General features: G+C 36.3%; 1 protein-coding gene and 1 pseudogene across 1 annotated transcript; one reads left to right on the top strand and one right to left on the bottom strand.

The window, feature by feature from the left end:
* Positions 1-7,899: 7,899 nt before the first annotated feature.
* Positions 7,900-8,880, top strand: LOC119536774 (olfactory receptor 5AL1-like). The gene has a single exon (XM_037839535.1). The coding sequence runs from the start codon at positions 7,927-7,929 to the stop codon at positions 8,878-8,880; it is 954 nt and encodes a 317-aa protein (XP_037695463.1). The 5' UTR covers positions 7,900-7,926.
* A 5,076-nt stretch (positions 8,881-13,956) lies between these two features.
* Positions 13,957-14,891, bottom strand: LOC119536775 (annotated as a pseudogene).
* Positions 14,892-26,554: the final 11,663 nt, after the last annotated feature.

Raw genomic sequence — 26,554 nt, forward strand, 5'->3', positions numbered from 1 at the left:
GGGGAGGACTTGGAGGAGCAGCAGCCCACTTGTCTTCACGCAGCTAATTTTCCTTCCAAAACAAAGCAAGCCATCTGTTGGAATCTTGCTGCCAGACCCTCTGCTCCTCCTGTCCTAAAATTAGAGTACATTTTCTTACATAGTCAGGAGAGAGGAAGCTGCTTCTTGAGGTTGGACTGTCACACTGGTGCTGGGGGACCTGGAGGCTGCTGGAGTCCTTGTTCCTTACCAGAACCATCCACCTCTAGAAGCACACAGGACCCTGAGGGCTGGGCTGAGTCCCTGGTCTTTCCTTACTGTCCACAGGGTTTTTTAGCCAAAATAGTCCCAGGAAAGAAGATGCATAATGCTAAAATGTGAATATAACTTTAGTGAGCCAATAATAAGATGCAAGAAGACCAATGGTGAGAAAAATGAATTCTTCCAATACTGCTTCCTGTTTTCTCCCTCATGTCCCTCCAGGGAAAACTATTGCTTAATCTCTGCCTTTTTCCCCTCACATATGCACTTTGAGTCTTTTTTTATAGCTGGAAAAAAATATCACCCCACAAACCTGTATTTACAAAGAAACAAATGACCATATGGAATTTGCCTCTGTCCAAACATTTCATCCGTGTGTGTGAAGTCATCCATTCATCTTTTTATATGAGATTGTTGTCTTTTTTTTGGTCTGTTGTGGTCCCCTCTCTTGTGGGTTTGTGCTCGGGACCAAATCTTTCTGACCTGTTAGGATTCTGAACATTTGACTTGAACCACAAATGTATCTTTTTCCTGACGATTCAAATAAAAGTCTAATTTTTACCTGCAAAACAAAACAAAACAAAACAAAAAACATATGCATAAAAGATTGCTTTTCTATCATCAAATCATATCATAGCAAATCTTTGGGACATAAGATTTTCCTTGCTATGGACAACACAGCTTATTTCAAATGCCTTACTGACATTTCTCACATCTATCTTAAAGCCCACTGGGATTCCTTAGTTGGGTTTTTCTGTTCCTATTTGAAACCTCTGAATGACATATCTGAGGTTCTTGTCTGTTCTCAGTTAAATGCTTAACTTTCCAAACTGCTAGGAAAACAGCAGAGCACACACTGTATTGGGAAACAGGGAAAGAATCCTCTAATGGTTTTATGTTCACACACAATGCTTTTTGCACTATTGTGGATTATTACCAATTTCTTCAGAGACACATTACTCCATAATAAAGTTTGAAACATCTTCCTGCAGTAACTTTTCACCATAATGGGGTTGATCACTCAACCAATAAATTAACTCCTTTCTTTTCCTTAAGGTCCATTGACAAGAGGAACTCAAAGCCTCAGGTAAAAATTATGGTCTCCACAGTGAGATTTCTATGCTGTTCCATGACAGAAGTGTCCCTCTTCAGCAAACAGACTTCTGAGCTGACTGAGCCTAAGTAGGTAGAAATTGGAAGTCCAGATTCCTGAATGCATCGAGTGTGATGATGAGAGGTGCCACTCCTACTTCTACCCCATGATTCATGGTGCCTTGAATTCTAGCTATGGTGAACATAGCAGCATTTATCAGGCCCAGATTCAATGCAAGCACCATATCTTGGAGGAAAATGTCCCAACCCATTGAGAAGGAATTGTCTCCAAGATGGTGCCTTAACTGAGCATGCATAAGACTATTTTTTTTTTTTTTTTTGCATTATGGCAGCTGTTTCTGTATGATGGGATACATGATAAGATTGGTGACTTCCATAGTCATATGCCCATTGTTATAACCTCTATTGATTTAAAATAAATTTCTTTTCCTGAAGCAACAGTGTGTGGAATACATTGCCAATAAGTAAAGCTTTCTGTAAGCCCTCAAATGGTTACGTTGGTAAAACTAGTGCAAGCAGAAAAGGCACATCCTTATCAAGAGTTTACATTGATTACCACAAGGAAAATGACCTCCCTCTCTAAGATGAAACATTTGATGAGATCTGCCTTCTGCCATGTTGGCTGGTGTCACTGAGGAATGGCATCATTTTGAGTAACTCAAGACTTTCTTTGTTGCTGGTTAGTTGTACAATGAAAGGTGGCAGTAGCTACATCAGCACATTTTGTTAACCCCACCCATGACTTCATGGAGTAGTAATTAGTAAAAAAGCCTGGCTGATATCCATAGGGCACATCATTTTTAAAAGATTCCTCAGTGGTAGATTATATCTGGTAGGAATTAACATTATGCCCCAAAATCTGCTGCTTTGGGTTCATATCAATAAATTCTTCCACATACTTCTTCTCTAGAGCAACATCTTCCACATTCCAGACATTTTCTTTCTAGGTCAAGACATTCTTATCTTCCCAGAATTTGATTTACTTATATTTCCAGACATGTTTTGCTCTATATGTCAAAAATCATGCTCAATGTTTTGCTTATTGGAAGGAATTAGTCACTGTCTTTCAGGGTCACAACTGATGGGGTTATATTAAATAACTCTGAGGTTTATGTCTGCCTTATTGCACAAGTCTATTTAGAGTTCAACAGATTGAGTTTCATGCCTAGATTTGAGATTTTGGTGTAATCCAAAATTGAATTCATTACATGGTAGTCTTGCAAAATCCAACAGCAAATTAATTCACTTTGATATAATGTATACTATGCCTCTACTGAAATTTATAAATTCATTAAAATGCATATTAAAGTATAAAATACAAATCAAATATAATTAAGTATTCTGTAAGTTGTTCTCTCAGCTGATAAAATGGCCTGGGCCATTAATGATTATTTTGTTGTTATAGTTGGAGTTTGCATAATGTTCTGCCATTTGAAGTGGCTGTTTCTTGCCTATTAACCTCTTGAGTCTCAAAAGGTAGCTCATGCTCATGAGACATCATTAAATTTGTTCTCAGAAATTGTTTAAAATTATGTAATAGTAGATAAAGATTCCAGAGGGATCAACATATCATACAAAATATACTAATAATACTTACATATAATGTTAAGTACTCTTGCCACCCATGAAGTTTGCCTCTAGATTTATTAGACTTTATTCAGTTTTGCTGTGGATTACTCAAAGACAACATAGAGTGGAAAAAAATTCAAGGTAATCAAGGTAGTAAAATTGTTTTGGAGTAACACAAACCTTAGAGTCATTCATTAAATTATACTACCAGTACATTTGCCACATCCTGCTAGGTAAAGGGATAAAACTGGGGGAAATGTAGAACTATCTTTACTTATCAAGAATTTAAAATTTAGAGTAAATTACAAACAAATGAACTGATTGATGAATTATTGGATGTAACACCTGATCAGTTGTGAGTGGCTTCTAGAAGGAAAGGAAATTTCACCTGAAATCTGAAATATAAGTAGAAAGAAAGTAGCCAAGTAGAGAGGTGAAGATAAAGGGAAGAGTATTCCAACCAAGCTATGTACAAAATCCATTGCCATAAATGAGAAACTGAAGCTATGACACAGTTCCCATGGCAAGAACATGGATGTTACATGAAGGAGTGGCAAGAGATGACACTCATCTGCAAAACAGGAGCTTGTTTATCAAGGGTTGAATTAGTCACATTAAAGAATTTGGACTTTAAGATCAATGTGGGAAAAACAAGGTAAGATTTAGATGTAAGAAATTGTACTCAAGCTGGCATAAGCATGAGACTGTGCAAGGCTGGAGGCTACAATAAAAGGTCTAGGGCAGTAATCCAGACAAGCTGCGGTAAAAGCCTGACTAAATAAAAGAATATAAAGGATTGTAGAAATAGACATATTTGGGAAAATCAGATTAAATTATTAGTTGTCTTCTGGAAATAATTCATTATTTGTGGAAGGGGGAAGGAGATATAAAATATGTTTTCTTGATTTCTTACCTGGATGACTGGCTGGAAGATGACAGCATTCAGTGATTTAGGAAATATATGCACCAAGGCATATGTGTGGAGTGGAGTGAATTTTGAATTGCTGAATTCTCTTTTAAAGATGATCAATTTTGGTACCTCTGAATATCTAATTGTTGTTTGGCAAGCTGTTGGGAACCTGTATCCAGAGCTCATAGAGTAAAACTGGCCTAGAGAATTAGATTTTTTCGTCTCTGGCATATAAATGACAATTGTCCCCATAGCATTACATAAGAACTCTGAAAAAGACTGTGCAATAAGGAGATGAGTTGACTTATGGTAAAATTCTAAAATAATAGCTTTATTTAAAACACAAAGGAAGCAGAGCTACCAAGGGAGAACAAAAGTAGACATAAATATGGGAAAACAGAGATTCTGGTGGCTTTGAAACCAGAAAATAATAATTTTCTAGATGAAATGTGATTTGAATGGTGTCCGTTGCTAGAGAGAAGTCAACTAAATAGACTTTATTGAATTTGGAGATAAGAAGGGAGTTTGTGAAGTTGGTGAGAGTAAATGCAGTGCAATCCTGAGAGAAGTCACCAGCATACAATACACTGAGATATAAATGTGAAGGAGGAAGCCAGTGTTGGCAGCCCTTCTAGCATGTTTTTATCTTAAGGGGTAAAGAGAAGATTAAGGGTAACAGAGGTGAAGGTGCAAAAAAAGAAATCAGAGCTTACTTGTGAATATTTTTGCATATATCTTGTTTTTAGATTGATGGGAAAGATGGAATAAAGAGGGAGAATGTTATGTAAAACAAAAGAACATTGAGACTAAAATATAAGTTTAATTATTAGAAAGAGAACACCTTCTGCCATAATATTGTAAAGGATAGATTTGGAAGCAGGTAGGTTTTTTTCAGCTGGTGACAAGAGGTTTAAAAATTTTCCATTTTATTACCTTAAATTCCCCTCTGATGTTGGAATTGTTGATGTCTATTAAAATGCCAACTGGTACAGAAAAGGATGAAGGAAGTCCAAAGTTTTGAAATAGCAACACAGACTGGGAGACAGAAAGCTGATTCAGAAAAAAAGGGAAATACAAATTGCTATTTAATTTTGAATATGATAATTTCATAAGTGCTCACTTTTTCCTGGATGGTGTTGTTGGTAGTCCGGGTACAATTGCAAAGAGAAGCACATTCCCTAAGTACCCAAATGTTGGTGTGTCTGGGTGGAAATAAGGCAAGAAAGTTTAGGATGTTGGCAAGGGTAATTGTATTAATAAATCATGGAGTCTAAGCTGTGTAGGGAAACAATCTATTAAAGAAAGTTTTATGATTGATAAGGGATAATTAGTGGGGCATGAGAAATAGTGATATGAATGAATAAATAAAAAGTTTTAATGTCATAGCCAAGTTATAAAAGGGAGAAGCAGAGGTTGAGGTCATAAAATAATGTTTTAATTTTGGATATTTAGCATTTGATCAAATTCAGATGAAACAAGGTCCAAGATGGAGTCATGGGTGTGGGAAACTCAAAGGGATTGGTGGTGAGGTCACTGACACCATGGTAGCATGAATCTGAGAATCTATATTATTAAATGTGTGGCCTTCCTGGGCATGGATGTGGAAGAAAGATAGAATGATCTCGGTGGCAAAGTCTACAGTGAATTAAAGGGAATGACTGGAGAGCTATAATCAACTACAATAAAGATGGATATAAATCTCAAAGCATTAAAAGAGTTTGTACAAATGAGAGATATACTAATAAATTTGAAACAATGCCTAGAACATTAATGATGCCTTATCTTGCCTCTCAATTTTGAAATATGTGGAGGTTGCAAATTGACCAGTCTGCAGAGATGTGGCCTGGAGAGAAGCAGGTTTCAAGGGAAACCCAAGCTTCAATTTAAGAAGAGAGAATTAAGGGATTTGGAAATGTTGGAGAGTTTGGTAATAAGAGAGAAAGAGCTACACAGGTTTCAATACAGCACAGATATGTAAGTGCTAGAGAGAAAAAGAGCTATGCAGGACAATGATTTTTAGCACAAATTGGTTACGCAAAGAGAGAATACATTTCTAAATATTACAAACAGAATAACCACCTGCATTCATCACTATGATGGGATTACACACCCATTTCTGAAGAGTAAGCTTCATTTTAAGTAATATTAATACTATTAAGAGGTAAATCTAATTTAGCATATAGCATGAGATAAGTAATTGTGAAAGCACATGATGTGAATTAACTCAGTTCTCCTTTCCACAGTTGTTTTGACATCCAGTGGATAGAGAAATCTTTCCCTCTCTGGAAGATTATTTTCATAAACTATAACTTGAAGTTACGGAGTCTAGGATGGACCAGTTAATGAGTTATTCCTTCTCTTCCCCATGCTTGTCATGAAAAATTAAGAAGATCTAAACTTTCAGACCTCGTTTCACTATCTGATAGTAAGGATGATAACTGTACTGCCAATCTATATGGTTGCTGTATCCAATCTATATGGATAATCTGAGATTAAATAGTGAAAAATAAAAATCAAATTTACATCTTTTCTGCTCTAGTAAATATCATTAAAAGGTATCTCTTTTTAATTGGCCAGAAACAAATTTACATTTTGCAAATTAATCCTAGAGCTTTTTTCTTTCCCTTGCTTTGTATTTGGATCTTTGAAGATGCTTGGTAAATGTGTTTCCTGAATCATTTATTTTGCTGTGGTTGTCAATCCTGTTATGCATATTTCAAATGAAGTAGGTGTGCCATTTTGAAGCTGTTATGTACCCCAGGTAAGACTATGTGTTTTAATGCAGTCTTGTAGGGGGCAGACTTATTATGGATGCTATCTTTTGATTAAGTTGTTTCCATGGAGTTGTGACCAACTCAACTGAGAGACCTTTGAATTAGATTATTTCCATGGAGATGTGACCTCATCCATTCAAAGTTGGTCTCAACTAGTTTACTGGAGTCCTTAAGAGAGCTCCAGGGCCAACACAGATGCCAGATGCTAGGCAATGCAGACAGAAAGATGCTTGGAGATGCTAAGCTAAGAGATGAAGGCCTGAGTTTGCCCAGAGTAGCTAAGAGGGGACCCACAGATGCTTAGAGAGAGACATTCTTGGAGAATAAGCAAGGATGCAGAGGAGCTGAGAGAGAGAAGCTAAGAGAGACAGAAGCCCAGAGACATTTTGTAGAATGCAATTTTGAAACCAGAACCCAGGAGCAAAGGACCAGCAGACTCCAGCCACTTGAATTCCAAGCTGAGGTGTTCTGGACACCATCAGCCTTTCTTCAAAGTATCATCTTGTTGATGCCTTAATTTGGACACTTTCATGGCCTTAGAATTGTGAATTTGTAACCTAATAAATTTATTTGTAACCTAATAAATCCCCTTTATAAAAGCCAATCAATTTCTGGCATTTTTTACAAAGGCAGCTTTAGCAAACCGGAGCAGTAGGCTATTCACACTTCTGAGGTTTTTCTTCTCCTTTAATTCACAAATACTACATAACAATTAAAGACAAACCAGGAATTCCAGAAAAGTAAGAGAACAAAATAAAAATTAAATAGTTCTGAATTTATGGTATAGAGATCATCAGTATTCAAAATGTTGTTTCTTATCTTTCATAAACATATATTCACCTTCCAGAAATTTCATAAACAAACAAAAAATTCACCTTCTGGAATCAATTTATTTATTATTTCTTTTAAATAAGAATTTTCAAATTGATTAATAGAATCTTATATAAGGTATTCCAACTGCCAATAATTAAAAAAAAATCTTACCTGTTTCAAATAATTCTGAATCTTTAATTTGCCTTATTAAAATATATGACATATTTTTCAGTAGTATACATTTTTAAATAAAATATCTTCTTTCTACTTTAAAAAATCCACTTAAAATTTCATGTTTTCCAATTTCTGCCTAGAACAAACCTCTTCCTTATGAAAGAAGCAACTAACTTGAGAATAACACAGAGAACCATCAGAATTCTCCTTTGAATGTGTTCAGTATAATATTATTGTAAGAACCATATCCTAACATCTATTTGAAAATTGCATACGGAGTCAAGAGTACTTGTAACATATGCTCTAGAAGAATTCATCGTGGAAGAATTGTACATGCATTCCATGGCCAAAGGCAATCATTCAGCGGTGTCTGAGTTTATCCTCTTGGGAATCACAGATAATCCAGAGCTTCAAGCCCTTCTTTTTGGTGTCTTCCTAGTGATCTATTTAGCTAGTGTCATGGGCAATGTTGGTTTGATTGTACTAATCCGAATCAGTCCTCAACTTCACACACCCATGTATTTGTTCCTCAGCCATCTGGCTTTTGTTGACTTTTCTTTTCCTTCATCTATCACCCCAAATACCTTGGCAAACTTTATGCATGAAGTTAAAAGCATAACATTTTATGCCTGTGCCTTTCAGCTGTACTGCTTTATCACATTTGTAGTTTGTGAATTGTACCTGCTTTCAATTATGGCATATGATCGTTATGTTGCCATCTGCAACCCTTTACTCTATGTCGTTCTCATGCCTAGGAGACTCTGTATTCGAATGATTGCTAGCACATACATTTATGGATTCACTGTGGGTCTTGTTCAGACGGTGGGTACATTTTGCTTGTCTTTTTGTGACTCCAATATGGTGAACCACTTCTACTGTGATGATGTTCCCTTGATGGCACTGGCCTGCTCTGACACTCACATCAAAGAGCTGATGCTACTTATCACTGCTGGGTTCAATACCCTCTGCTCTCTTTTGATTGTGCTAATTTCTTATGTCTTCATTCTTGTGGCCATTCTGAAGATTCATTCTGCTAAAGGAAAACAGAAAGCCTTTTCTACCTGTGCTTCCCACCTGACTTCCATCACAATATTTTATGGCACAGTCATTTTTATGTACCTACAGCCCAAGTCAAGCCATTCTCTAAACACTGATAAATTTGCTTCTGTATTTTATGTGATGGTGATTCCCATGCTAAACCCAATGATCTATAGCATGAGAAATCAGGAGGTAAAAAGTGCACTGAGGGGAATTATAGAAAAGTTGCATTTGCTTTCAAATAACTGAAGAATAACTCGACAGGGATTAGACACTTAGAGTTGTGTCTTTTCTAATGTCATAATGCTGCTACTTGACAGAGCCAGTTCCGTTACTTCAAGTCCTCAAACATTTTTCTTATGTGTATCTCCTTAGCCTCATGGAGAATAAATCGCAGTTTCATTCTTAAAGATCTCCACGTGAAAGGCATTTTGTAAATTTTACTTCAGTTGTTAAATTGAAAGGAGGGATGGGGGGAGATTGCTGTCTTAATCCTCTTTGGCCATGGCATCCTACATGTCCCCAACCCTACCCCCCACACAAAAAATAAATAAAAATCCCATATTTGGGAATAGTGGCTTCATCTGAATTATCTGTGCTACTGAGAAATTTTGGATTGTATTGAAATAGATAACCACACAAAATTATGGGAAATGTCAAATGCTAATACAGGAATTTTGGTTTTGGACACTATAGATAATTTCACCTGAGAAGGATAGCAAGAACAGAGTTACTTTAATATCATGCATTTAGTGACAATGATTCTGTATCAGTTTAGATCACTGGGGCAGCTTCATGCCATTATAATTTCTGCCTGTTCTAAGTACGTAACTGTGTGATGAGGAATTGCACACTTCATTAAAATACTTTGCCTAAAAATTTTAGCTTTTCCAGTTAATAGCTTTCAGCATGGGTAAGTAACTTCACATTTATGCACCTCTATTTACCCATCTACTACATGAAATGGTAGTTTCTTTCTCTTAGATTGATTGTGAGGATCAAATGACATGATACATATAACAGGTTTTGAATAGTTTCTGTCACATAGCTAGTGCTTCATAAACATTGCTATTATATTCCATGATTTGCAATATTATTGCATCAATGATTCACTTGATTTCATGTTAGATAATGGGGTAATTGTCCTTTTGCCAACTATATCAAAATATGCTTAATTTTAAAACTAATAAATTGAAAATTAAAAACCAAGGAGTAATTTCTTGTGAACTTTTAAAACAATTTAATGGTTTTAAATTTATTTCTCTGTGTCAATGAACATAAATTAAACTGAATTGTTTTAGGCTTCTCCACACTTGCTATACAATATTATTTAAAATGTGCATCTTTTTCTTGAAAACAAAGCATCAGTTTTGATACATTTTGTAAAGATTAGATTAATAAATTATGATTTTTTTTTCAGTTCCAAACTTTTCAAAATAAAGAAAGAGCTATTTAATGCTTTTGTGTCAGGTGCTGGCAGATAATTTTAACTGTGCTGCCTCAGTCAATTTTCATAACCCTGACTGAGATGGATATAATTCTCCATTCTGTAAAGAAAAGATTCAAAACCAGTTTATGTAATTTATAAATAAATAAATACATATATATATATATATATATATATATATATGGCTAATAAATGAAAGTACCAAGATTGAATTCAGTTTTATCCAACTGTGAAGCTCAATTTTAAATGAATTTCCTATACTTCCAAGGACAGTTTGTACAATGCTGAGATGTTTTTAAAAACTGAATAGTGATTCACAAAAAATCACTCAAAAACCAGATATAAATTAAAATTTTTCATAAGTTCAAAATTATTAGAAAGTTATATAAGCCTGAGCCTGGCACAGAATATACACATAGGCTCTACAAAGGACAGGAAAAAGAAAGGTCACCACATGCAAAGCAGAGGATCTTCTGCCTTTATCACCTTTTTGCCTCTCAGTGATGCTGACTCCAAAGGTGTCTGAGAATCTCCCACTCCCCCACAGCCTTTGGTGCTGTATCAGTGAGAGCAAGGCTTCCTGAGACTGAGCCAGCGCTCCTCTGGCACCTTTGCTCTGGGGTAGGAGCCTAGCTCATGAACCCTCAGCCACAGCTGTACTCCTGACCCATCCAGCCAGGGTGAATGGCACAAGGGGCCGTGAGACTAACCAGCAGCAGTGCTAAGATGTGGCGTGGACTGGGTAATTGGGCTCCTTGGCAGATGCTGTGAAATCATGACTGACTTGAGCTGTGCTTAGTGCTGGGGACAGGAGTTTTGCCCAAGGAATGACATAAACCAGGCTCACATGCTAAAACAAATCATAGCCTAATCAATTCCACTATGATAGCTGGACATCACTATTTGCTATTATATAATTGCTTTATAAAGGCCTCTTAACAACTCTGAGCTCTGAGGTATACATTTATTATGTGATTGTTAGGGGAAATGATCTCTAACAGTTCTCCACATGTGTGATTACCTTTGTAATATAATGCCAACATTCTATGCTTAATTTAATTACTTACAGACTGAAATAAGTGCCAAGGGAAGGCATAAGGGAACAAAAATCCATATATAATTGTTAGTGGCTTTTCTTCATGGATTACATTCTAAAATTACTCTGAAAATATGTAGATGGAATATGGGCTCCTCTGACACAATGCTTAAATAAAAATGCATGTAAGCAAATATGAGGGAATTATAAACAAATCATACAGAAAAGTATAAATTAAACTCCATTGAACACTTGGATTCTAGATGCATTCCTGAAAATCCTGTGCTTCTACAAAATGATTTTGTAATTAAATTAAAAAATGTTTTAAAGTAATTGTAACATAATGCATTTTTAAATTATCCATTTGTTGTTGTGTTGTTAAAATGATTAAAGACCACGTGATTTATCTATTTTGTAAATCTTGATTTCCGCGTATTGGACATGAATGCATGTGAGTCTACAGCTTAAGTAGATAAAGCTAAAAAAATCTCATGAGTCTAAAGCTTTTAATATCAACATCCCAAAACAATTGCTTTGATTTTTATTTAAATTAGACCACCAACAAATTTGAGATACAAAAATGTCTTGGTGATGCTCATGTCATTGACAATAATAATAACCAAGTTGATATTTTTCAAGCTTCTTTAGGTGCCAGTCACTATGCATTTTTTTTTATTTTACAAATAGCTGGAACTTTATTATTAAGTAGTAGTAGCAATATTCACATTTAGGCTGAAATCTTTCTGGAATTGATCATGTTCTTCTCCAATCTTGGATTCCTCCAGGCAGTCACTGTTTGCCACCTTTTTTTTTTTTTTCAACCTCTTGATTCTATCTGTATCCAGACACAAAAACATCATAGGCACCAAAGGAGAGATGAAAATACATACTTTACTGAAATAAGCCAGGAGATAAAATACATAAAGTTGATTTTGAGGTTTGGCCTGAGGGATTGACATTTCAAGAGTAGAACCCATCTTCCTAGAGAACAATTTTAGAGGCTGCACTTAACAGTTTCTGCCCAGGAAGAGCTGAATAACTTATCTATCAAACACAGTTGAATTTCTTAGTCTCTGAGGAAAACCAGGTTTAACTTAGAAGTGATTGCAAATAGTAGGGAATTAAAAATGCATAAAGACACAAAAACTTCAATTCACTTAATGCTTAAATAAGGCTATAAAGCAGAAAGGTACAGTGAAACTCAGAAGACCAGTGTGCCTCAGGTGGATCAAGTTCTATCAACATGAATTTCTTTACCTGTTAAAAGAGACACCATCTATGATGCTTCTATGTGCTGTGTATGTAATATGAGTTATGTGTGTGTCTTCCTATATAAATGCAAATAGCATGCCTAAGTGTGATGAATAGAAACACTGTATTTCTCTGTTAAACCTGTTTTAAAAACCTGAGAGTTCATTCAAGTCAAGGTTCTACAAGGACTTCATGACAGCACAGTTGAATTATTTGCAAATAAGTGCAGAGGAGAAAATAATCTCAATAATCACCTTGAAATGCAAACCCCAAGCTCTATCCTATGTAATGACCATAAGTATCAAAATTAAAAGAAATAACTGAAAATGTGGAACTTTAATTCATAACTTCTTTGAAATTTGCTCTCTAAATACTTGTTAAATGGCACATGGAAAGTTATCACATCTATGTATATATGTGATAGTCCACAATAAAAAGTATGATTAAAACAATAACAATATTAAATCACTAATTTCAAATTATTTTTTCTGTAATGTCAAAATAACAAAAGTGTGTTGATCACTAACTTTTAATTAAATGTCATGATTCTACAAGAATGATTGCATAAACAGCAGGTACAGAAAAATGATATCACAACTTAAGTTTATTTCTAATTAAACCAATATGCAAATACATTGAACTTATTTACTTAAAAACACACTTGCCTATCAACCATGTTCTTCCAAGTAGTTTTATTTAGAACAAAAGCAATGATTGTTGCTTTTAAAAGTCTGATAAAGATACATCAAATCCAGATATTATAATTCCTTTTATTCATAACACTACAGGTAAGAAATCAAAAGTCAGATAGTCTTGAATTTGCATTTGGGATTTTTAAATTACTAGTTATATGATCTTAGACAATTTATAAATAATTGAGGCCCATAAATAAAATCTCACCCATCTCTTAGTACTGTTTGCTTAGGATAAGCAGAATTACTTGAGTATGTGCCTAACAGATAGTTGAAAATAGCCAGGCTTTGCCCCTCTTGCTTTAAAGACTGATTAACTTTTGAAAATTCAATGAATTAATATTTAATTATGATAACATTTATATATCAAACATTTATATAACAAATTCTTAGATAGTCCTATTATCAATGAATATTGTTCTAAATATTTCATAAATATTGTTTTATCCTGAAACTACCCAAGGGGTTGGGTCCTATTGTTTTCCAGAATTTGAAACAGAGGCACACAGAACGTAAGCCCATTGTCCAAGGCTGCACAGCTGATAAGTAAAGGAATTAGGAAACTCAAAGAGTCTAGTTCCAGAATTCTGAGCCCGAAGAAAAATTGCTTCTGCCTTTTTTGAGGGTACACATGTGTATGTCTGTGTGTGCCTTTGTTTCTGTTTTGACATAATTTTTGGAGTCTATAAAGGCTGACTTCCTCAGGACTCTTTAAATCATATTGACTTTCCAAAATTGGCCTTGGGCTTTGTAGAAAGTATCGAGATCTCTTAATGGAACTTATATTTCCAATTGGATGTAAAATAATTATAATAAAAGCAAGCAGGGAATTTTTAATTTATTTACTTGATTTTCTTTAATAAAACATTTTTATTATAATTTTCTTAATTGAAACATCTTTAAGGTTCATGACCTTTATCCAAGGTTTTCTTCGAGGTTCCTTTCACCTCTTTGTTCCTTAGACTATAGATTAGGGGGTTCAACATGGGGATCAAAACAGTATAAAATAGAGAAGCCATTTTATCTGTATCCAGGGAATGGTTTGATTTGGGATGTAGGTACATGAAGATCAGTGTGCCATAGAAAATAGTAACAGCTTCCATGTGGGAGCCACAGGTGGAGAAGGCCTTGCTTTGGCCCTGGGTAGAGTGGATCCTGAAGATGGCAGCAATGATAAATATGTAGGAAATGAAGATTATTGAAGAAGAACAGATCATATTAAAGCCAGCAAAGGTGAAGATCAGAATTTCCTTCATGTGTGTGTCTGAGCAGGACAGAGCTAAGAAGGGGAGGTCATCACAATAGAAATGATTAATTATGTTGGGCTCACAGTAAGTTAGATGGAAAATGATAATGGTATGGAATAGGGCAACCAGAAAGCTGTATATATATGGAATAGCCACTAATTGAATGCAGACTCTTTTTGACATCAGTACCGAATAATGCAGGGGATTACAGATAGCTACATAGCGATCATAGGCCATGGAGGCTAAAAGGAAACATTTGGTGATCATGAAGGTGAGAAAACGGCCCAGTTGTGCTGCACAAGCATGGAAAGGAATCATGTTGCATTCCTCAACAAAATTCACCATCATCTTTGGCGTAATGGTAGAGGAATAACAAAGGTCAACAAAGACCAAGTGGCTGAGGAAATAATACATGGGTGTGTGGAGTTGACAGTCAATCTTGATCAAGGTAATCAATCCAATGTTCCCCAGCACCGCGACCAGATAGATAACTAAAATTACACAAAGCATGGGGCCTGAAGCTCTGACCGGTCTGTGATTCCCCTGAAAATGAATTCTGTGACATAAGTGACATTAACTTCAGCCATTTCTTCCGGGGGGTTTTGCTGCAGTTGAAGAATAAAAACAACACATCTCATGGTCCATGTCAATCAAAGAGAGGTGATTACCAGTGTCTTGTCACTTTGAATCATGTCATCATGTGGGCAAAAATGGACCTTACCTTTCTAATTATAGGCCATTCTTGTTCCAGGGAAAACAGTCTTTTATTTTTAATATCATCTTCTTAAGAATTATTTTGCTTTGTAATTTTCAAAAATAAGGAAGTATATTCATTAAAAATTAAATATCATCTGAATGAAACAAAGTGAGAAAACCACCACTAAAATGTCACTATCTTTGCTGCTGCTGTCTTTTCTATCTATATATTATATGGCAGCACAAAAGAATATGTAACTCATAAATGGAACCATATTTCTATTCCCCAATTTTCCCCTTGGGTGTATTTCACACATCCTTAAAATATTAAAATAAAATAATTATATATATGCCATGGAAATCACTTTACTATATCCCCTCTTCCATTTATATAGAATTTATGCTGTAGAAGCTAAAAGAAAATTGATCAAAGATGTGGGAAAGCATCCAATTTTATTTATATAGGAATTAAAGAGTGTTTTCTCCCAAGTTGAAGTTTACCATATTTTTGTGTTTATAGACAAAAATGATAACAAATCTAGTAGTTTATCAAATAGCTTATAATTATAAACTTCATGTAGATAAACATCTTGTCTCAAACTTTATCAATGTATTTCTAGGATATAAAGTTAACCAACATTCACAACACTAGATTTTACTTTTATGACATATCCTAAAAAACTATTTAGCTTTAAACAAAGTTTTATTGAAAGGTATATAGGCAGATGGGGCCCATGAGGCATGTTTCACAGTTACTGTATTTATTTGTATTTCTAACAGACCTAAAAAGAAGAACAGCCTCATTATGCTGAATATTAGCCTCTTTGAATCTTATTTTTGCTCCTTGATTTATTTTCCACAAAGTAGAATCATAAAATATTAACAGAAGGTCTCTAGAGAGATCTCAAGTCTAACCCATCATATTTCAGATTTATTATTATTATTATTATATATGTTGTAATTGACTGTTGTCCCAATCAGACACCATATTTAGTGCAATATATGAATTACTTCATGATAGATAAGCTTTCATTAATCCTTCATCCCTGATTAACAATTTAAAAACAAAAGGTGTACAAACAAAAATCAGGCTTTTGCCTATTATTGCACAGAGAAGATGGCAGAGAACAGGTGTGACTGGGTATGAGTCACTGAAGAACTTATATTCCTAATCAGTATGATAACCTGCCCAAAGCTTCAGCTTTAATCACCAGGATAGAACACTAGGGATGAGAGATGCACCCATTTTCCATAGTGTGAAGCTATATTAAAGACTTAGAGAAGACAAAGAGGAAAGCTGTAGCTTATCAACAATTGCTAAGTTTTCTATGTAGCTTGCCAAATTAAAATAGCAGGGGCCTGAAATTTTAAAAATTAAGTAAAATAATCATTGCATTCAACTCAGAATTAAGGATTTTCTTACTTATAAATGGGACTTGAATATATTAAACTTTTTTCCCAGCATTTTATTTCAATTCCAGCTATGAAACTATGATTTGATCCCAGCTGAGGATAATTATAAGATTACCATATGATGTAAAATAAAGCAGACTATTTTCACTGAAATATGGTGGCAGGGGAAGAGATTCATTTATAATATATCATTATTTCTTTACTTAAAATAACAAAGACTATCCATAAGTTGGAGTTTCTTCATTACACTTGTACATCTTCAGGATACGTGGTGGTTCCAAGGTACATGTCAAACCAAATCACAGGGAAGTGTATATGAGGATACATGCATCAATGAGAACATTTACTATGGTAGATAGTCATTAAATAGAGAGTTGACAGTGGAGTTGAATATTAAACTGGAGTTTAAATTTCAAATTCAATAAAATAAAAAATTATATAGGAACAAAATTACCTAAGAAAATCTCTTAAATTGCTCATAAAATATAGAATATATCATCCTGCATTTACTATACAATGCTCTCAATTCCTCTACATTTTAAATATTAATTTTCTTCATGGCTTCCAGTTTATTTCTCTAGGATCTTCTGAAGCAACCATCATCCAAAAGTCTCATCCTTTATTGAATCATTTCCACATCTCTGCCAGTTTTGAGGGAAATCCTTCAAATCATGGACATATTTAAGCTTCAGAATCCTTCAGTAATCATTGCTGTTTCTTGCTTTAGCACATCCTGCATGAAGAAAGCTGTGCCTCAAACTTCACTGCACACTGGAATCACCCAGGGAGGTTTTAACAAACTGGTGCCCCAAAACAATTTTATCAAAGTCTGAAGGTGGAGGAGAGGAAGTGAGACTGGACAACCAGGCTTCAGTATTTTTAAGGCTCCCCAGTTGATTCTAACCTACAGACACATCTGAGAGCCCATAGTCTAAAAAACAAATTTAATGATTGGAATGTGAAGGAGTTCTCAGCCATATTTTGAAATTTATTTATTCCTCTTTTGGTTTGGGTTGGCAAACTTATGTCTGAATTAATTTGAGTTCATGTCTCCACCAGCCAGCAGAATTAAATTGGAGTGAGCTTATCCTGTTCATACCAAAAAACTCCCCAAGGGCTAGTGGACAAGGATAGTTTTAAGGAAATCAATGTGCAGTTATCCCATTTCTAATTATTTTGCAATTGTTATTTTTAACCCTTGCTGATAATTGGATAAATCTTTAAGAACAAACAGTTTCATCTATTTGGTTCTTTTCTAGTTTCTGTATATTCTATTTTGCCCATATGGATTCTCAACATGTGGTTGCAGAATGACTTAATTATCTCCCTTTTATATTAACTTTCAAAGATTTTGCCTAGTTCCTGAAGAAATGAGGGCATATCTCTGATCTTTCTACTGCTATGTTCACATCTAATACAATGGCTCTGCTTTGCACAGAGAAAGTTTTCAATGATAGGGAAGAAAAATTGATCATTGGGGAAGCTCCTTTCTCCTATCAACTGGTTTATTCATCAAGATACTTCCTGATTTTTTCACAGCCAAGTGTTACTCAGGCCCTGTCCTGTGCTCTGTCAGGGTCTATAGGGCTTTTTCAAGCTGGAGTGCCCCCCATGCCAGGGCCACCCCAAGCTTGGATTCCTCACTAGAGCTTTACCAACCAGATAAGAGAGGCATATGGGTACCAGCAGTCCATGACAGGTACCCAGACACAGTGACTTCTTCAGCCATCTGGTACTCCCTCCATGTATCCCAACATCAAGCCAAATGTTAAGCCATGTATGACATAAAAAGTGTCAGGAAGAATTGGTTTGAGTCTGTTGTCTTAGATCCCTGCTTAAGGTCAAACTGCTTCCAAAGAAGCAATAGCAGTGAAATGAAATACCAATTTCTACCTTATTTCAGGTTTCAAAAATTACAGCAGTCATCTATACTTAATTTACCTTTATATATAGCATTTCCAAGAAGCAAAGAATGGATTTAAGAAACAAACAAGCAAGCACACTGTTACCAGCACTTAGATGTAGAGTCATTCTTGGTGACCCACCCTCTTTGGATAGTTTTAGATATGAAACTTCATCTGCTCCAAATGTGCTTTCCATGAGTCATGTAATATTAGTTCTCTTTTCTGGTGCTACTGCAGAAAAGAGGGTAAAGTCTATGAGGAAACTGTTTAACTCAACATGGAGTCTTTACATATTTTTGTGTGTTTGTGAGTGTGTGTGTGTGTGTGAGAGAGAGAGAGAGAGAGAGGTGGGGGGTGGAGGAGATGGAGGGATGATAGAGAGAAAGCTGGGGCTTGGTAAAGTAGCATTTAAGTGTACACAGACATCCTCCTATTAAAGCATAGAGCAAGAAATGTAGTTAGGATGCTAGAGGTATTATCTTTTAATGCAGCCTGATTCCATTTAATACCACAGTGTACCAAGGAGAGAGGTTTGCAATGGGGAGATCAGTTTCATAGGCAGACTCCATCTCACTCACCTGCTTAGCCAAGGCCCTGGCTCCACTGCGCTAATTCTGAATTTGTTTGTGTGATTTATAGGTTCCTATGTCCTTTGGTTCTAAATTTGAAACTCTAGATATACCCAAAGGCTACAATTCTTCCTTCCTTCCATGTTTCTCTCCAAGGAAGACAAGCTGGACAAATTATACTGGGGATTAAAAAAAAATAATTATCTGTTTTCCTAAAGAAACCATACTTCAAATATATTGATTAGAAATTTCCATGAAGTCAGAGGTAATCTATACTACTGAGAACAACATAAAAAGACCTTATAGCTTCATTCATTTTGATTAAGAGCATAAGCTTTGAAAAAGCATAAGACCAGCATTTACAGTTTGAGTAACTTATAATTTGGGCAAGATCCATAATTTTTTTAGCCTCAATCTTCTCATTCATAAAATATAAGTAATAATGGTACCTCCTTTAAAATGTTTTTGTGATTATTAAGTGAGTTAATGTACCTAAGGAAGTCGACTATGAGTTTGCTGGCCAATAGTAAGTGCTCTACAAACATTTGTTTAAAAATATAAGAGAATATCAGAACCAAAAATGAAACCAAGATACTCAGCTTATGTGAGAAACAGAACTGTTTCTGTGACAGTATTAACCTCATTTGCTGAATCTGGACAATTTGTTCAATTTTACTGGTGATCATCATGTCAGCTTAATAGAAGATGACCTCCCCATTATCTTAGGAATACATTTGTCTTCGTAAGTCTACTTATGATTCTTTCCAAGGTCTAAATCTGATCTCCATAGATGCTCACTGTCCATACCATCTTTGCAATGGAATCTATTATCTTTTTCTAATTCTGCATTTTTTGGTCTTTTAATAAAGACGTGAATAATACTTTTATTTCTTTACTTGATATTCCTATAGAATATTGGAGGATATTAATTTGAGAGCAAATTTCAGACCACAACATTGTGAATGTAATTAACAGAACTGAAATACATATCTAAATGTGACTAAAAAGGAGAAATGTTAGATTGTGTACATGATAACAGAATAAACTTTTTAAAATTTTATTTAGATTGTTCATATACCATACAATAATCCAAAGTGCAAGATCAATTGCCCAAGGTACCATCATACAGCTATTCATCCATCACCACAATATCTTTTTTTCAATTTTTAGAACATTTTCACTACTCCAGAAAAGAAATAAAGACAAAAAAAAAAAACAAACTCGAATCGTCCCATATGCCTAACCATGCCCCCCTCCATTATTGATTCATACTTTTGGTGTAGTACATTTGTTACTGTTGATGAAAGAACGTTAAAATACTACTAACTGTAGTATATAGTTTGCAATAGGCATATATTTTTTCCCTATATGCCTCTCTGTTATTAACTTCTAGTTATAGTGTCACACATTTGTTTTAGTTCATGAGAGAGATTTCTAATATTTGTACAGTTAATCATGGACATTGTCCACGACAAGATTCACTGTTTTATAAATTCCTATATTTCAACCTCCAACTTTCTTTCTGGTGACATACATAACTCTAAGCCTCCCCTTTCCACTGCATTCACATCACACACCATTCATCTTTGTTAGTTATTCTCACAATAATGTGCTACTGTCACCTCTGTCCATTTCCAAACACTTAAGTTTAACTAAATAGTTAACTATTTAACTAATATTCTGCTTATAATAAGCAACCTCTCCCCATTCTTTAGCCTCATTCTATATCCAAATAACATATTTCACATCTCTCAGTTTACGTATTATACCTAATTCATATCAGTGAAACCATACAATCTTTGTCCTTATGTGCCTGACTTATTTTACTCAATGTAAACCTCAAGGTTTCGTCATCAACCCACTTTTTTTTTAAGATGGTATTGTTCACCCACCATGCATTCCATCTTAAGTAAACAATTGATGGTTCCCTGTATAATCACATATTTATGCATTCACCACCATCACCACAATCTATATAAGAACATCTCCATTTCTTCCACAAAGAAGGAGGAAGAGTCAAAGAAGGTAGAGACGAGAAAAAAAAAGAAAGAAAAAAAAAGACAGCTTAAAAGCAACAAAAGGAAAGACAGATTTAAGCTAAAGTACAATAAAAGAGTCAGGCAATATCATCAATGCCAAGAGTCCCATACCCCTCCCTTTTGCTCCCCTCTTATAGGCATTTAGCTTTGGTAAATTGCCTTTGTTACATTAAAGGAAGCATAATACAATGTTTCTGTTAACCATAGTTTCTAGTTTGCATTGATTGCATTTTTTCCCAATACCACTTCATTTTTAACACCTTGCAAGGGTGGCATTCATTTGTTCTCCCTCATGTAAAAACATATTTGTACATTTTATCACAGTTGTTGAGCACTCTAGGTTTCATTGAGTTATACAGTCCTAGTCTTTATCTTTCCTCTTTCCTTTTGGTGTTCTACATGCTCCTAACCTTCCTCTTTCAACCATACTAGCAGTCATCTTTCTCAGTGTACTTACATTGTTGTGCTACCATCACATCAAATTGTGTTCCAAACCTTTTACTCCCATCTTCTCCTATCACTCTGCAATGTTCCCTTTAGTATTTCCTGTAGAGCAGGTATCTTGTACATAAACTCTGTCATTGTCTGTCAGAGAATATTTTAAACTCTTCCTCATATTTCAAGGACAGTTTTGCCAGATATAGAATTCTTGATTGGTGTTTTTTCTCTTTCAGTATCTTAAATATATCATACCACTTCCTTCTTGCCTCTGTGGTTTCTATTGAGAAATCCTCACATAGTCTCATCAAGCTTCCTTTGTATGTGATGGATTGCTTTTCTCTTGCTGCTTTCAGGATTCTCTCTTTGTCTTTGGTGCTTAATAATCTGATTATTAAGTATCTTGGTGTAGGTCTATTCATATCTATTCTGTTTGGGGTATGCTGTGCTTCTTGGATCTGTAATTTTATGTCTTTCATAAGATATGGGAAATTTTCATTGATTATTTCCTTTATTATTACTTGTGCCCCCTCTCCCTTCTCTTCTCCTTCTGGGACATCCATAACACATACATTCATGCACTTCATGTTGTCATTCAATTCTCTGAGGTGTTGCTTATATTTTTCTTGTTTTCCCTATCTGTTCTTTTGTGTGTAGGACTTCAGGTGTCTTGTTCTCCAGTTCCTGAGTGTTTTCTTCTGCCTCTTGAGATCTGATGTTGTATGTCTCCATGGTGGTTTTCATCTTTTGTGTTGTGCCTTTCATTTCCATAGATTCTGCCAGTTGTTTTTTCAAACTTTCAATTTCTACCTTATGTTTGCCCAGTGTTTCCTTTATATCCTTCGTCTCTTTTGCCATATTTTTCCTGAACTCTTTAATTTGGTTTTTGAGTTGATTTAGTACATTTCTTTGGGAGCATTTAATTGATTGTTTCATTGAAATGAAAAAATATCTCAAATCTGCATCCATATCCCAAGTCCTTGCCTCTCACCTTACTCTCCAGACAACATGAGCTTCACCACCCACTCCACCACCTTCTCCACCAACCACCCATCCCTGGGCTCAGTTCAGTTGCCCAGCCACCAGGTCCATCTGGCCAGCAGTGTGGCCAGCATCTATGTGGGCACTGGGAGTTCAGGCTCCTGGATCTCCATGCCCCACTCCTCTAGTTCCCAGGGAGGCTGGGGGTCCAGGGGCCTGCCCAACAGGATGACAGTGGGTCTTGCAGGAATGAGGGGCATTCATGGTGAGAAGGAGTCCATGCAAGCCCTGAACAGCCACCTGTCACCTACCTGGACAGGGTGAGGAGACTGGAGACTGAGAATCAGAGACTGGAGGGAAAAATTTGGGAACACCTAGAAAAGAAGGAACCCAGGTCAGGGACTGAAGCCACTACTTCAAGATCATTGAGGAACTGAGGGCTCAGATCTTTGAAATTTCTGTGGACAATGCCTGCATCATTCTGCAGATTGACAATGCCCAGCTGGCTGCTGTTGACTTCAGATCCAAGTACAAGATTCAGCTGGCCATGCACCAGTCTGTGGAAAGCGACATCCATGGGCTTCAGAAGGTCACTGATGACACTGTCACTTGGCTGCAGCTGGGGATGAGATCAAGGCTCTCAAAGAGGAGCTGCTCTTCATGAAGAAACGTGATGAGGAAGTAAAGGGACTACAAGCCCAGTTTGCCATCTCTGGGCTGACCATGGAGGTGGACACACCCAAGCCTCAGGACCTCAGCAAGATCATGGCAGACATTTGAGTCCAGTATGATGAGTTGGCTCAGAAGAACCAAGAGGATCTGGGCAAGTATTGGTCTCAGCAGATTGAAGAGAGCACCACAGTGGTTGCCTCTCAGTCTGCTGAGATAGGAGCTGCTGAGATAACACAGAGCTGAGACATATTGTCCAGCCCTTGGAAATTGACCTAGACTCCAGGAGAAACCTGAAAGCCAGCCTGGAGAATTGCATGTGGGAGGTGGAAGACTGCTATGCCATGCAGATAGAGCAGCTCAACAGGGTCCTGCTGCACCTGAAGTCAGAGCTGGCACAGACCTGGGAAGAGGGGCAGCACCAGGTCTGGGAGTACAAGGCCCTGCTGAACATCAAGGTTAAGCTGGAGCCTGAGATTGCCTCCTATTGCAACCTGCTAGAAGATAGAGAGGACTTCAGTCTCATGACACCTTGGACAGCAGCAACTCCATGCAAACCATCCACAAGACCACCACGCACAGGATTGTGGGTGGCAAAGTAGTATCTGAGACCAACAACACCAAAGTTCTGAGGCAGTGAGGCAGCAGAAGCAGAGTGCCCTTTGGCACCTTCAAAAAAAAATTGAAACCATATCTCAACCCTATCTGAATTGAGGTATAAGTGTGTTCCCTTGGCCATAACTTTGTTTTTACTAGTGTAATTTGTAGCTTTCTGTTGTCTAGGCATGGTTTCCTTGGTTGCCCCAATCAGATTTTCCAAGACCAGAATGGGTTCAGGTTTCAGAATGGGGTGATATTCAGTTTTGCATTTCCCTGAGAGTGTATATTAGAAGAATGACAGATTTTCCTGTGAGGCCTCCAGTCATTGTGCTTTTCCTAACCTGCTCAGCAGGTGGCACCAATCAGTCTATCACTCCTGACTGGTGTAAAGGGGTGTGGCTCCTTACTTCTTAGTTTAAGTTGTTTCTGTTTTGGCTGTTTTCTCCCAGACTCTGGGGTCTGAGTTCTGAAGGGAAGGCCAACATTAGATCTGGGCCCCACCTCCTTCCCCATAGGGAAGATACACCACCTAGGGAATTATCTTCTGTATTTGAATTGCTCCTTTGTCTCTCTGACACTGTTATTTCCACCCTATCTGGGTTAGAGTGTTGCAAACTGAAAATTGCTGAGGCTCCCTCCACTGAGTCAATCAGGTTGGAGAGAGAAAAAGGGAAAGAAAGCCCCTTTTCAGAGCCAGTCTGTGGCCTCCCAGTTTTGACCATTGGTCAGAGAGAGCAACTGGTCTTCTGGGCTCCCTTTCTCAGGTCACAGTAGTTTTCTGTCTCTTTACGGTCAGTCATCTCTAAAAGCCTTTGTTCGTTATGTGTATGTCTATGTTTGTGGCTTATATTCAGCAGTCCACATTTGTTAATTAAAACCCCAGTAGGAGCTGTGATGAGCTATATTTGCTTGCTCCCAGCAGGGAATGCTGCTGTCTCCTACAGTGAGGTTTTGCAGCTCAGCCTGCCATAGGGGGAGGGGGCTTACAGGGCAGTTCTGCAGTTTTTAATTACAGATTTTATCCTGCAATCTCAGCCATTCCACCCAATCCAGGTTGGTGTACAATGTGTGGACAGTCATGGTTGTCCCCAGCAGTAGTTCCAGATTATTTACTATTTATTTCTGGTTGTTTATTGGTTGCTCCAGGGGACTAACTAAATTCCACTCCTCTTTATGCTACCATCTTGCCCTTTCCCCAGAATAAGCATATGAAACATGCAAGTGTTTGGTACTGTCAAGACTGTGATAATAATGCAAGTATGGAAACAACACTAATGACCACCATTAAGGACTATCTATGCAAATTACACAGCAAGTTAACAGGTAAAGTATCATGCATCAAATGGAAAGAGACTGAGATGTGGGAAAATTAACTAAAAACTGGAATTTAAAATGTAAACACATGCACACACACAGACAGACACACACACACAAGAGACTGTGTATGCAGCTAAAGGAATGAGAGAATTTATAGATTTATGTTTATAGTTTACTATGCCCTGACTTGTGGTGTTGGTGTGCTGTGGAGTTCAGAGAAAGAGGGTTGGAAGTCTTGTTTGGGGGAGAATAAAAGTTGCTTTGGCTGAGATGTGGAAAACAATTTAGAGATATATGTATATAATTGCATCTATCTACATATTTATGCATTTTTGAATTTATGTATGTATATATATATATAAATATATATGTACCTATTTATCTCTTTCTCTACCTTTCATGTATCCATCTGTCTATCCAATGTAATATCTGCACTATTACTACAAATGACATGAGCATTCTAGGTTTTGTGTTTTGTTTTTTGTTTTTTTGTACAGTTACTACAAGAGACATTATCATAACATATTCTGGAGAATCTTAGAATTAATTTTGGAAAATACATAGAGATCAAATATTGGTTAAAAGTATCCATTTTAAAGTTACACTTTAATCTGGATTCTAACACATTTATCAGCTATGATTTGAGGCAAATTATTTGAATTCTCTGAACTTCTGTTTATCATATGAAATATGACAGCTTTTTACCTACATTATTGTATACTTATGAGGACTGATGCTATAAAGTCTGTAGATTTTTTAAGCACCTTTTCCAGGATATAATAAGCATTCAAATTATGTTAGACACTGTTGTTTTTGTGGTCAGCACTATCATTCTATCCACAAATCATAGTATCACTAATTTTCAGTTTGGAAAGTAATTCAGTATCCCTTCTAAGTTTATTCCTTAAGAGAGTCCTGTGCTGTAAGTAGTAGTCCCATTTCTTAAATGAGGCTCTGAGTTTATGACCTTCCCAAGAGTACATGGCTCGATAGTAGAAAAGCCTGGCATAAACCTAGCCCAGCATAAATCCCCTTCTCTTCTCACTACAATATCTTGTCTCCCAAAGGAAGGTGCTTTCGGTAAAGGAAATCTCCATCTCTGAGGAATCAGATAATTACCTCACTGCAGTTCAAACTAAACTGCATATTCATTAATCTTAATGAAAATTTGAAACTTTGAGTTTGTTGCAATTGGTTTCAGTTACTATGTCCCCTGGAAAAAGCTCAGAAAGCAGTCATTTTAATTAGGCCCCTGGAAACTGATTAGCTAGTAGATCCACTTTATAGCAATTATGGCAGGGAATTTTGTCTGCAATGGAGAGTTTTGTAATAAGACCCAGAGAGACAGTTTCATCATCAACACTTAAGCAAACTCTGACTTCATTTTCTCTTTACTAAATGATCAGCAATTATTTAATTAAAATCAACAGATGAAGAATGGTAGCTCCAGAATGTGGCATTTTTTTTCTAACTTTCCTAAATACTTTGAACTTTTGCAGCCTGACTAGGAATAGATTCACTAACCTAAATGCTTTCATACTCTATAGTATGGACAGGCAATAGGCAATTGGGACCTCCTAAATTCTGTAGTGAAATGTTGCATATTAATCTATACCAAATAATT

The sequence above is a fragment of the Choloepus didactylus genome, chromosome 6, assembly GCF_015220235.1.
Source record: "Choloepus didactylus isolate mChoDid1 chromosome 6, mChoDid1.pri, whole genome shotgun sequence".
Taxonomy (NCBI): domain Eukaryota; kingdom Metazoa; phylum Chordata; class Mammalia; order Pilosa; family Megalonychidae; genus Choloepus; species Choloepus didactylus.

What these genes read in the sequence shown, in the direction of transcription:
- LOC119536774 (XM_037839535.1), top strand. Translation starts at nt 7,927, where the DNA reads ATGCATTCCATGGCCAAAGGCAATCATTCAGCGGTGTCTGAGTTTATC.